General features: G+C 46.4%; 2 protein-coding genes across 3 annotated transcripts in view; one reads left to right on the forward strand and one right to left on the reverse strand.

Annotated features, from left to right (window-relative positions):
* Positions 1-7054, reverse strand: part of TMEM254 (transmembrane protein 254) — a 41929-nt gene extending 34875 nt beyond the window's left edge. Inside the window, exon 1 of one of the 2 annotated variants that reach the window (XM_056531396.1) lies at positions 6888-7054. In XM_056531396.1, coding sequence (XP_056387371.1) covers positions 6888-7039 — 152 coding nt within the window. In that variant the 5' untranslated portion in view covers positions 7040-7054. The remainder of the gene's footprint in view (positions 1-6887) is intronic. The other variant, XM_056531395.1, reaches the window with a different exon arrangement.
* Positions 7055-7121: 67 nt separating this feature from the next.
* The window catches only part of LOC130282761 (homeobox protein prophet of Pit-1-like), a 55044-nt gene continuing 48271 nt past the window's right edge, over positions 7122-13894 (forward strand). The window contains exon 1 of the mRNA XM_056531394.1: positions 7122-7178. The gene's annotated coding sequence lies outside the window, so the exon portion shown is untranslated. The remainder of the gene's footprint in view (positions 7179-13894) is intronic.

The raw sequence follows: 13894 nt of genomic DNA on the forward strand, positions 1-13894 counted from the left end.
TTACATTCCACTGCACATATATCCCCTTACATTCCACTGCACATATATCCCCTTACATTCCACTGCACATATATCCCCTTACATTCCACTGCACATATATCCCTTACATTCCACTGCACATATATCCCTTACATTCCACTGCACATATATCCCTTACATTCCACTGCACATATATCCCTTACATTCCACTGCACATATATCCCTTACATTCCACTGCATATATATCCCCTTACATTCCACTGCACATATATCCCTTACATTCCACTGCATATATATCCCCTTACATTCCACTGCACATATATCCCCTTACATTCCACTGCATATATATCCCCTTACATTCCACTGCACATATATCCCCTTACATTCCACTGCACATCTATCCCCTTACATTCCACTGAACATATATCCCTTACATTCCACTGCATATATATCCCCTTGCATTCCACTGCACATATATCCCCTTACATTCCACTGCATATATATCCCTTACATGCCACTGCACATATATCCCTTACATTCCACTGCATATATATCCCCTTGCATTCCACTGCACATATATCCCCTTACTTTCCACTGCACATCTATCCCCTTACATTCCACTGAACATATATCCCTTACATTCCACTGCACATATATCCCTTACATTCCACTGCACATATATCCCCTTACATTCCACTGAACATATATCCCTTACATTCCACTGCACATATATCCCTTACATTCCACTGCACATCTATCCCCTTACATTCCACTGCACATATATCCCCTTACATTCCACTGCACATCTATCCCCTTACATTCCACTGCACATATATCCCTTACATTCCACTGCACATATATCCCTTACATTCCACTGCACATATATCCCTTACATTCCACTGCACATATATCCCCTTACATTCCACTGCACATATATCCCCTTACATTCCACTGCATATATATCCCCTTACATTCCACTGCATATATATCCCCTTACATTCCACTGCATATATATCCCCTTACATTCCACTGCACATATATCCCCTTACATTCCACTGCACATATATCCCCTTACATTCCACTGCACATATATCCCTTACATTCCACTGCACATATATCCCCTTACATTCCACTGCATATATATCCCTTACATTCCACTGCACATATATCCCTTACATTCCACTGCACATATATCCCCTTACATTCCACTGCACATATATCCCCTTACATTCCACTGCACATATATCTCTTACATTCCACTGAACATATATCCCCTTACATTCCACTGCACATATATCCCTTACATTCCACTGCACATATATCCCCTTACATTCCACTGCACATCTATCCCCTTACATTCCACTGCACATCTATCCCCTTACATTCCACTGAACATATATCCCCTTACATTCCACTGCACATATATCCCCTTACATTCCACTGAACATATATCCCCTTATATTCCACTGAACATATATTCCCTTACATTCCACTGAACATATATCCCCTTACATTCCACTGCACATATATCCCCTTACATTCCACTGCACATATATCCCCTTACATTCCACTGAACATATATCCCCTTACATTCCACTGAACATATATCCCCTTATATTCCACTGAACATATATCCCCTTACATTCCACTGCACATATATCCCTTACATTCCACTGCACATCTATCCCCTTACATACCACTGCACATCTATCATTTTCAGTCGTCATCTCTCAAGCTGTGGAAAAGGGGTAAAAACAAACATTGTGGTTGCAGTTGCGTTGTGGTTGGCCGTATGCAGAAAGCACTTATGAAATGCTGCTGTTGGGGCCCATGCACACCAAGGAACTTTTACAGGCCTGACGAAGCACCGGAGGGTGTGATACGGTCCTTGGCCGACGTCTGAGAACTCCCCCACGCGTTGAGGCTCTCTCCTGCTATGCTCCTCACGGATTGATGGTGACCCAAGCTGGGATCCCGTGGTGACGGCGTTCGACTCCGGGTGAGTGCGTTCTGATCTCTTCGAATGTACCCGTATAGATTTATAAATTACTTCTATTAAAAAATCTTAATCCTTTCAGTATTTATGAGCTTCTGAAGTTAAGGTTGTTCTTTTCTGTCTAAGTGCTCTCTGATGACACGTGTCTCGGGAACCGCCCAGTTTAGAAGAGGTTTGCTATGGGGATTTGCTTCTAAACTGGGCGGTTCCCGAGACAGGAGTCATCAGAGAGCACATAGACAGAAAAGAACAACCTTAACTTCAGAAGCTCATAAGTAAGTTATAAGATTTTTTTTATAGAAGTAATTTACAAATCTGTTTAACTTTCTGGTGCCAGTTGATATATAAAAAAAAAAGTTTTTCCTGGATAACCCCTTTCAGGACACCACTGGGCCAGTCATTGGTTCAGCGACACTGTGATACACTGTCCTCCCCAGCACCAGGAAGAAGAGCTTGACGAGACCGGGACTAGGGGACAATGAGTCACAGTGTCGCTCAGCCAATGGTGTCCTGCCTCAGTCAGTGATTGGTTGAGCGGCACTGCGACATAACACCAGCACCAGGAAGAGGAGCACGCTGGGACCAGGAACAGCAATACCAAGGAAGTGGGGGAGTGTAGGAAGGTATGTCCATGTTTAACTGCAACCTGGGAAAGTTTGCGGTAAAAAAAAAAAAAATTAAATCCTACTGCTGGAGTACCCCTTTAACCTGATGGTTTTCTTTTCTCAATATCTGCTAGTTTCAGAAATTACTTAACAGCAAAAGAACTTCAAGTATGAAAAAAAAAGCAGCATTTTACGAGTATTTTCTGTACATGGCCAAACACAATGCAACAGCATCATGTGCTTTTACCCTGAAGGTGTTTTCACCATTGCAAATTTTACAAGGAAATTAAATATAATTTAGACTTGCCTCGAAAAATCCATAGTTACAGATCTGCAATTGAGGATTTTACTACTTCCCATCTGCAGCGGATGCTGTGTGTGTGAATACATCATTAGGTTATGTTCACACGTGTGAACGTACCCTTAGGCATCTGTTTTATGGAATGTGTGTTTATTCCCCTATAAACTGCACAATATAATCTGTTCATTTCATCTATTAAACACAGGAAGATGATCCATCTGTGATACACGTGCTCCTTTCCCTGTATCTATCTGTACGTAAATCCTGCTCATTTTCTGCTGGCAGGTATTACGGAGGTGCGGTAGGCCCTCCACACTCGCCGTGCAGATAAAAAAAAGTTTCGACAGCTGTTCACTCTTTAATCCGCTCACTAGCCACAGGACACTTGTCCCAGATGCCCTGGCCAACAATCGGTCCTGATGTAGGCTGCGGCCTGCGCCAGGAGCAGTACCTGACCTCTGCCCTGACCCCTGCCCTGGTGCAGGCCAAAGAATGCATGAGGTGAGGCCCGAGCGGTCCTCCGACTCTTACCGATCAGCATGTTATCCTCTATTCTATGGATAGGCAGGTAATCTCCCTGTGCCACATACCAAAATAACACAAACCTGTCACCCAACTTTTCTCCTGTAGAGACTATATGTCAGGAGACTGGGAAAAGCTAGGTGACAGGCAGTAGGCAGTGCCCTGTAGGGAGTCATCAAGGTTAAAAAAAAAAAATACATTAATTTATTTTAATATAAAAAGCCCTTCCCCTAATAAAAACACCCCCTTGTCCTATTGAAAAATAAAAACTGCACATCTGTCCCCTTCATTCCCCCAGACTGCACCCGCATCCCCTTCATTCCCCCCCCACAGACAGCACCCGTGTCCCCTTCATTCCCCCACAGTCTGCACCCGCGTCCCCTTCATTCCCCCACAGACTGCACATCTGTCCCCTTCATTCCCCCATAGACTGCACCCGCGTCCCCTTCATTCCCCCACAGACTGCACCCGCGTTCCCTTCATTCCCCCCACAGACTGCACCCGCGTCCCCTTCATTCCCCCCACAGACTGCACATCTGTCCCCTTCATTCCCCCAGACTGCACCTGCGTCCCCTTCATTCCCCCCCAGACTGCACCTGCGTCCCCTTCATTCCCCCACAGTCTGCACATCTGTCCCCTTCATTCCCCCACAGTCTGCACATCTGTCCCCTTCATTCCCCCACAGTCTGCACATCTGTCCCCTTCATTCCCCCACAGACTGCACATCTGTCCCCTTCTTTCCCCCACAGACTGCACATCTGTCCCCTTCATCCCCCCACAGACTGCACATCTGTCCCCTTCATCCCCCCACAGACTGCACATCTGTCCCCTTCATCCCCCCACAGACTGCACATCTGTCCCCTTCATTCCCCCACAGACTGCACCCGCGTCCCCTTCATTTCCCCACAGACTGCACCCGCGTCCCCTTCATTCCCCCACAGACTGCACCCGCGTCCCCTTCATTCCCCCACAGACTGCACCCGCGTCCCCTTCATTCCCCCACAGACTGCACCCGCGTCCCCTTCATTCCCCCACAGACTGCACCCGCGTCCCCTTCATTCCCCCACAGACTGCACCCGCGTCCCCTTCATTCCCCCACAGACTGCACCCGCGTCCCCTTCATTCCCCCACAGACAGCACCCGCGTCCCCTTCATTCCCCCACAGACTGCACCCGCGTCCCCTTCATTCCCCCACAGACAGCACCCGCGTCCCCTTCATTCCCCCACAGACTGCACCCGCGTCCCCTTCATTCCCCCACAGACTGCACCCGCGTCCCCTTCATTCCCCCACAGACTGCACCCGCGTCCCCTTCATTCCCCCACAGTCTGCACATCTGTCCCCTTCATTCCCCCACAGTCTGCACATCTGTCCCCTTCATTCCCCCACAGTCTGCACATCTGTCCCCTTCATTCCCCCACAGTCTGCACATCTGTCCCCTTCATTCCCCCACAGTCTGCACATCTGTCCCCTTCATTCCCCCACAGTCTGCACATCTGTCCCCTTCATTCCCCCACAGTCTGCACATCTGTCCCCTTCATTCCCCCACAGTCTGCACATCTGTCCCCTTCATTCCCCCACAGTCTGCACATCTGTCCCCTTCATTCCCCCACAGTCTGCACATCTGTCCCCTTCATTCCCCCAGTCTGCACATCTGTCCCCTTCATTCCCCCACAGTCTGCACATCTGTCCCCTTCATTCCCCCACAGTCTGCACATCTGTCCCCTTCATTCCCCCACAGACTGCACATCTGTCCCCTTCATTCCCCCACAGACTGCACATTTGTCCCCTTCATTCCCCCACAGACTGCACCCGCGTCCCCTTCATTCCCACACAGACTGCACCCGTGTCCCCTTCATTCCCCCACAGACTGCACATCTGTCCCCTTCATTCCCCCACAGACTGCACATCTGTCCCCTTCATGCCCCCACAGACTGTACCCGCGTCCCCTTCATTCCCCCACAGACTGCACCCGCGTCCCCTTCATTCCCCCACAGACTGCACCCGTGTCCCCTTCATTCCCCCACAGACTGCACATCTGTCCCCTTTATCCCCCCCTAGACTGCACCCGTGTCCCCTTCATTCCCCCAGACTGCACCCGCGTCCCCTTCATTCCCCCACAGACTGCACATCTGTCCCCTTTATCCCCCCTAGACTGCACCCGTGTCCCCTTCATTCCCCCACAGACTGCACATCTGTCCCCTTCATTCCCCCACAGACTGCACCCGCGTCCCCTTCATTCCCCCACAGACTGCACCCGCGTCCCCTTCATTCCCCCACAGACTGCACCCGTGTCCCCTTCATTCCCCCACAGACTGCACATCTGTCCCCTTTATCCCCCCTAGACTGCACCCATGTCCCCTTCATTCCCCCACAGACTGCACCCACGTCCCCTTCATTCCCCCACAGACTGCACATCTGTCCCCTTTATCCCCCCCTAGACTGCACCCGTGTCCCCTTCATTCCCCCACAGACTGCACATCTGTCCCCTTCATTCCCCCACAGACTGCACCCGCGTCCCCTTCATACCCCCACAGACTGCACATCTGTCCCCTTCATTCCCCCACAGACTGCACCCGTGTCCCCTTCATTCCCCCACAGACTGCACATCTGTCCCCTTTATCCCCCCCTAGACTGCACCCGTGTGCCCTTCATTCCCCCACAGACTGCACATCTGTCCCCTTCATTCCCCCACAGACTGCACCCGCGTCCCCTTCATTCCCCCACAGACTGCACCTGCGTCCCCTTCATTCCCCCACAGACTGCACCCGTGTCCCCTTCATTCCCCCACAGACTGCACCCGCGTCCCCTTCATTCCCCCACAGACTGCACCCGCGTCCCCTTCATACCCCCACAGACTGCACCCGCGTCCCCTTCATTCCCATACAGACTGCACCCGTGTCCCCTTCATTCCCCCACAGACTGCGCAGATATCCCGCTCATTTCTGGTCTCACAATTACAAAAAAAATTCCATAGGAATCTGTGACATATTTTATTCTTCCACCATCACCACATAGGAATGATTTTTTTCCCCTTAAACCTCACCTATTAATAATGTACATTCCATCCTACAATAACATCACATGTGACCCTATAATGCAGTGTTTTCCAAACAGTGTGTCTCCAGCTGTTGCTAAACTACAACTCCCAGCATGCCTGGACAGACAACTCAGTGCATGCTGGGATTCGTAGTTCTGCAACAGCTGGATACAAATTGTTAGGGAAAACACTGCTATAAAGTGTACCCATAAGAAATAATACAACTTTATAACCCCTTCTCCATAGAAGAATAAGCCTAACACATGATATGAGACTGTATATTGCACTTTATTCCTATACACACACCACGTGACCCATCTCCCTTATCAGTCACCCATTTGCAGTGAATGGTCCCTTTGCGGTCACATAGGACTATACCCAGTCCTATACAGGCAGGATACTATACATATACTGAGCGATGCCCCCTTCACCCCATGCCCGCTTACTGTGAAGAAGCCCATGGCCAGGCTGATGAGCGCCATCCACAGGATGCCAGCTCTCCTGAAGTAAGAGGCGCTGCCCGCTGATGCCATGATGACAGCCTGGTACACACTGAAGGCAGCGAGCTCCAGTCACGTGACTCACCTATTCCCCTCATGCTAACCCAGTAGCCAATAGAACGGAAAGTCCACAGCGCTGAGCCAATCAGATTCCACCACCGTTCGTTGCTGATTCTCGCGTAGGGATATGAGGAGGTAGTGCGGCTGTTCCGTGTGCTGGGAGGTGAGGAGTGGCAGGTGTGTGACTGCGCGTACAGCTGGGACTTGTAGTGCTGTGTTTTCCGAAACTGTACAACCAGTCTTCCTATCTCAAGACTACTATTACGCGGCTTGAGGACTATTTTATATATTTACATTTGTTTAGATTCGAATAGTCATAGCGGAGGGATATGTACTATATCAGTTTGTTCTCTAGCTGTTGCAAAACTGTTACAGTTGTCCTGACATGAAGGAAATTGTAGTTTTGCAACAACTGGAGAGCAACAAACATGTTGGTGAGAATATATGTATATATATATATATATATATATATATATATATATACACACACACACACACATATACCATGGTCAATCAAGTTACAATATTTATTGTTTCATCATTGTACATATTAAATAAAAAACCTTTATTAACTCCTGAGAGACTCAGCTATTTTGGTGTCTGTTTTAACGTTTTCTGTCAACGTCTTGTTTTAATTTAAGATACATATAATTTTTTGCAGAGCTGCAGCTAACAATTATTTTCATAATCGATTAGTTGTCGATTATTTCATCAATTAACCCCTTAACCCCTTAAGGACTCAGCCCATTTTGGCCTTAAGGACTCAGACAATTTAATTTTTACGTTTTCATTTTTTCCTCCTCGCCTTCTAAAAATCATAACTCTTTTATATTTTCATCCACAGACTAGTATGAGGGCTTGTTTTTTGCGCGACCAGTTGTCCTTTGTAATGACATCACTCATTATATCATAAAATGTATGGCGCAACCAAAAAACACTATTTTTGTGGGGAAATTAAAACGAAAAACGCAATTTTGCTAATTTTGGAAGTTTTTGTTTTCACGCCGTACAATTTATGGTAAAAATGACATGTGTTCTTTATTCTGAGGGTCAATACGATTAAAATGATACCCATTATTATATACTTTTATATTATTGTTGCGCTTAAAAAAAATCACAAACTTTTTAACCAAATTAGTACGTTTAAAATCCCTTTATTTTGATGACCTCTAACTTTTTTATTTTTCCGTATAAGTGGCGGTATGGGGGCTAATTTTTTGTGCCATGATCTGTACTTTTTTTTGATACCACATTTGCATATAAAAAACTTTTAATACATTTTTTATAATTTTTTTTTTAATAAAATGTATTAAAAAAGTAGGAATTTTGGACTTTTTTTTTTTTTTTCGTTCACGCCGTTCACCGTACGGGATCATTAACATTTTATTTTAATAGTCCGGACACTTACGCACGCGGCGATACCAAATATGTCTATAAAAAAAATTTTTACGCTTTTTGGGGGTAAAATAGGAAAAAACGGACGTTTTACTTTTTTATTGGGGGAGGGGATTTTTCACTTTTTTTTTTACTTTTACTTTTACATTTTTTGACATTTTTTTTTACACTTGAATAGTCCCCATAGGGGACTATTCATAGCAATACCATGATTGCTAATACTGATCTGTTCTATGTATAGGACATAGAACAGATCAGTATTATCGGTCATCTCCTGCTCTGGTCTGCTCGATCACAGACCAGAGCAGGAGACGCCGGGAGCCGCACGGAGGAAGGAGAGGGGACCTCCGTGCGGCGTTATGAATGATCGGATCCCCGTTCATTTAAATCGCGAACTGCCGCAGATGCCGGGATCTGTATTGATCCCGGCACCTGAGGGGTTAATGGCGGACGCCCGCGAGATCGCGGGCGTCGGCCATTGCCGGCGGGTCCCTGGCTGCGATTAGCAGCCGGGATCAGCCGCGCATGACACGGGCATCGCTCCGATGCCCGCGGTTATGCTTAGGACGTAAATGTACGTCCTGGTGCGTTAAGTACCACCTCACCAGGACGTACATTTACGTCCTGCGTCCTTAAGGGGTTAAGGACCACAGGTTTTTCCGTTTTTGCACTTTCGTTTTTTCCTCCTCACCTTTTAAAAATCATAATCCTTTCAATTTTGCACCTAAAAATCCATATGAGGGCTTATTTTTTGCGCCACCACTTCTAATTTGCAGTGACGTCAGTCATTTTACCCAAAAATCTATGGCGAAACGGAAAAAAAAATTGTGCGACAAAATTGAAGAAAAAACGCCATTTTGTAACTTTAGGGGGCTTCCGTTTCTACACAGTAAATTTTTGGGTAAAAATGACAACTTATCTTTATTCTGTAGGTCCATCAAGATGTCTATACTACCTAAAGTATTATATTTGCTTGAAACGTTGCCTGTCCAGGTCCCCAAAACCATGCTAAAAAAGCTTCATTCTGAAATGTTTAAATTTATCTGGGGTGGGGGCCACCATAGAATCCCTGCATCCGTCCTCACTACTAAAAAATCTTATGGAGGTCTTGCTGTGCCAGATCTACATAAATATTACTTAGCTGCCCACTTACGCAGAATCCCATCCTGGTCAACTTTTCTGGCCTTTAACAAATGGACGGAGGTAGAGAAGATGTGGGTCTCCCCTATATACCCGAGTTTTTTTATATGGTCTAAAGACCCCATATGTCCTTCCCCTAAATTATTGGGTCCCATGAAATTGACGATTGACATTTGGAAACAATCCATGTCCATGTTCCATCTTAAATCTAATATCACACTTCTTACTCCCCTCCTGTACAACCCCCTGATCCCAAATAGTTGGGACCCTATAACTGTCACTCCATGGATCCAATCTCATCTTTTTCACTTAGCTGACATAATTGATCCACGCTCGAAGACCCTCCTCCCCTTCTCGGTCCTGCGGGACAAATTTGACCTCCCAGATGGTGCCTCCGAGCTGTACCGGGAGATTATACACTACCTGGAACTGTCCCCCCTTTCCACCTCCCACTTCATTTGAATTATTATGTAGGGGTTCTACGTCCACAAAAGGCCTCATTTCTGCTATCTATAATATTTTGTCCTCTGAAGAAGGCATAGACAATCATAGACATACCTATATGGACAAATGGGACTCCTATTTGGGCACCCCTTTGTCCACCTCCCAATGGCAGACTATTTGGAAGGCTGCGGCAAAGTCATCTTCCTGCATTTCATACCAGGAAAATCAATATACCGTATATACTCGAGTATAAGCCGACCCGAGTATAAGCCGAGGCCCCTAATTTCACCCCAAAATCCCAGGAAAAGTTATTGACTCGAGTATAAGCCTAGGGTGGGAAATACATCATCCCCCCCTGTCATCATCCAGACCCCCGTCATTAACATCCTCATCATTATCACCCTGTCATCATCCAGACCCTCATCATCATCACCTGTCATCATCCCCTTGTCATCATCCCACACCCCCCCTTCATCATCCCCTTGTCATCATCCCCTCCCCCCCTTCATCATCCCCATGTCATCATCCCACACCACCCCTTCATCATGCCCTTGTCAGAATCCCCTAGTCATCATCCCCACCCCCCTTCATCATCCCCTTGTCATCATCCCACACCCCCCCCCCCTTCATCATCCTCTTGTAAACTATCCGCCCTCAGTCGTCTTCAACCTGTGGACCTTCAGAGGTTTCAAAACTACAACTCCCAGCAAGCCCGGGCAGCCATCGGCTGTCCGGGCTTGCTGGGAGTTGTAATTTTGAAACCTCTGGAGGTCCGCAGGTTGAAGACCACTGCGGCCTTCGACATCATCCAGCCCCCTCTCACCCCCTTTAGTTCTGTACAGTACTCGCCTCCGCTCGGCGCTGGTCCGGTGCTGCAGGACTGTCCGGTGGGGAGGTCGTCCGGTGGGATAGTGGTTCCGGGCTGCTATCTTCACCGGGGAGGCCTCTTCTAAGCACTTCGGGCCCGGCCCCAGAATAGTCACGTTGCCTTGACGACGACGCAGAGGTACGTACATTACCAACTTACCTCTGCGTCATCGTCAAGGCAACGCCTCTATTCTGGGCCCGAAGCACTTAGAAGAGGCCTCCCCGGTGAAGATAGCAGCCCGGAACCACTATCCCACCGGACGACCTCCCCACCGGACAGTCCTGCAGCACCGGACCAGCGCCGAGCGGAGGCGAGTACTGTACAGAACTAAAGGGGGTGAGAGGGAGCTGGATGATGTCGAAGGCCGCAGTGGTCTTCAACCTGCGGACCTCCAGAGGTTTCAAAACTACAACTCCCAGCAAGCCCGGACAGCCGATGGCTGCCCGGGCTTGCTGGGAGTTGTAGTTTTGAAACCTCTGGAGGTCTGCAGGTTGAAGACCACTGCGGGTGGAGAGTTCACTCGAGTATAAGCCGAGGGGGGTGTTTTCAGCACGAAAAATCGTGCTGAAAAACTCGGCTTATACTCGAGTATATACGGTAAAATATTAATGATGTGGTATCAGACCCCAGAGGAATTGCACCGCCTCTTCCCTCAGGTATCCCCTCTATGCTGGAGGTGTCAGGTTGGACCTGGTTCTATACAACTTATTTTTGGGGACTGTCCTGCATTGAGACACTTTTGGTTGGAGGTCCAATCCCTAATTCTTCAGGTTTTGGGAGTACATGTCCCCCTCCATTCAACCACATGTCTCCTGAATATCCCTGTCTCCGGAATGCCCTCCACCTCTTCTAAACTGCTCTTACATATTCTGACTGCATCTAAATGTCTCAGCCCGTTGGTGGAAATCTCCCGAATCCCCGCCGACTCGAGCCCTGTTGGAAAAAATTAAAGAGGTGTATAGGATGGAACGTCTTTCAGCAGTACTAGATAATAAACTCCATGTCTTTCAGAAGATATGGAGGCTTTGGGAGGAGTATGATGATTCTCTGAATAACCACTGATGTGCCATGGCCATGCGAGATTCTCTATTTTATATTCTTTCTTTCTTTTATTTATTTTAATTTATTTCATCACTATTTCTTTTTTAATTTTACTTTCTGCCCCTTTCTCTCCTCCTACTTCATCTCTACAGTGTTTCTCCTTTATATATATAAAGTTGCAAATTTTGCTTTATATATTGCAAAGTACTCATGCTCACTGTACACGTGTCGTATTTTTCTTCTGTATTAATATACAAAATCCTTTAAATAAACAGTTATACAAAAAAAAAAATGATACCCTACTTATATAGGTTTGATTTTGTCGTACTTCTGTAAAAAATCATAACTACATGCAGGAAAATTTATACGTTTAAAATTGTCATCTTCTGACCCCTATAACTTTTTTATTTTTCCACATATGGGGCGGTAGGGCTCATTTTTTGCACCGTGATCTGAAGTTTTTAGTGGTACCATTTTTGTATTGATCGGACTTTTTGATCGCTTTTTATTCATTTTTTCATGATATAAAAAGCGACCAAAAATATGTTATTTTGGACTTTGGAATTTTTTTGCGCGTACGCCATTGACCGTGCAGTTTAATTAATGATATATTTTTATAATTCGGACATTTACACATGCGCCGATACCACATATGTTTATATTTATTTTTATTTACATGGTGTTTGTTTGTTTTTATGGGAAAAGGGGGGTGATTTGAACTTTTATTAAGGAAAGGGTTAAATCACATTTATGAACTTTTTTTTCCACTTTTTTTTTTGCAGTGTTATAGCTCCCATAGGGACCTATAACACTGCACACACTGATCTTATACCCTGTTCACTGAAAAGCCATAGCTTTGCAGTGATCAGGGTTATCGGCGGTCGATTGCTCAAGCCTGAATCTCAGGCTTGGAGCAATCAATCGCCGAGGGGACACGCCGGAGGCAGGTAAGAGGACCTCCGCTCGTGTCCCAGCTGATCAGGACACCGCATTTTCACTGTGGTGATCCCGATCAGCCCCGCTGAGTAGCCGGGCAGCTTTCACTTTCAGTTTAGACGCGGCGTTCAACTTTGAACGCCGCGTCTAAAGGGTTAAAAGCGATAGTGCGGGAGACGCTGATTAAAACGAGCCCTACCTTGGTCTGATCTGCGCCGCCGTTCGCCCGCAATTGTAGTTTTAATCTCTGTGTATATCCTGCTGTAACTGGCAAAGGCGGTGCTTCTGCGGGTTAACGGACACTGACGTCAGCGCCACTCATGAATATTCATCCCTCCCTCTGGTTAGGAGCGGCGAAGAGAGGGAGAACAGGAGGGATGAATATTCATGAGCAGCGCTGACGTCAGTGTCCGTTAATCCGCAGAAGCACCGCCTTTGCCAGTTACAGCAGGATATATACAGAGATTAAAACTACAATTACGGGCGAACGGCGGCGCGGATCAGACCAAGGTAGGGCTCGTTTTAATCAGCGTGTCCTGCACTATCCACCAATACCTGTGGATAGTGCGGGAGAAAATATGTGACAGTTTTCCTTTAAGGACGCAGCCCATTTGGGCCTTAAGGACGCAGAAAATTTTATTTTTATGTTTTCATTTTTTCCTCCTCGCCTTCAAAAAATCATAACTCTTTTATATTTTCATCCACAGACTAGTATGAGGGCTTGTTTTTTGCACGACCAGTTGTCTGTTGTAATGCCATCACTCACTTTACCATAAAATGTATGGCGCAACCAAAAAAATACTATTTGTGTGGGGAAATTAAAAAGAAAACCGCAATTTTGCTAATTTTGGAAGGTTTCGTTTTCACGCCGTACAATTTATGGTAAAAGTGACATGTGTTCTTTATTCTTTGGGTCAATGCGATTAAAATGATACCCATGATAACATACTTTTCTATTACTGTTGCGCTTAAAAAAAAATCACAAATTTTTGAACCAAATTAGTACGTTTAAGAACCCCCTACTTTGAAGACCTATAACTTTTTCATTTTTCCGTATAAGCGGCAGTAT

Source organism: Hyla sarda, chromosome 7, assembly GCF_029499605.1.
Source record: "Hyla sarda isolate aHylSar1 chromosome 7, aHylSar1.hap1, whole genome shotgun sequence".
NCBI lineage: Eukaryota > Metazoa > Chordata > Amphibia > Anura > Hylidae > Hyla > Hyla sarda.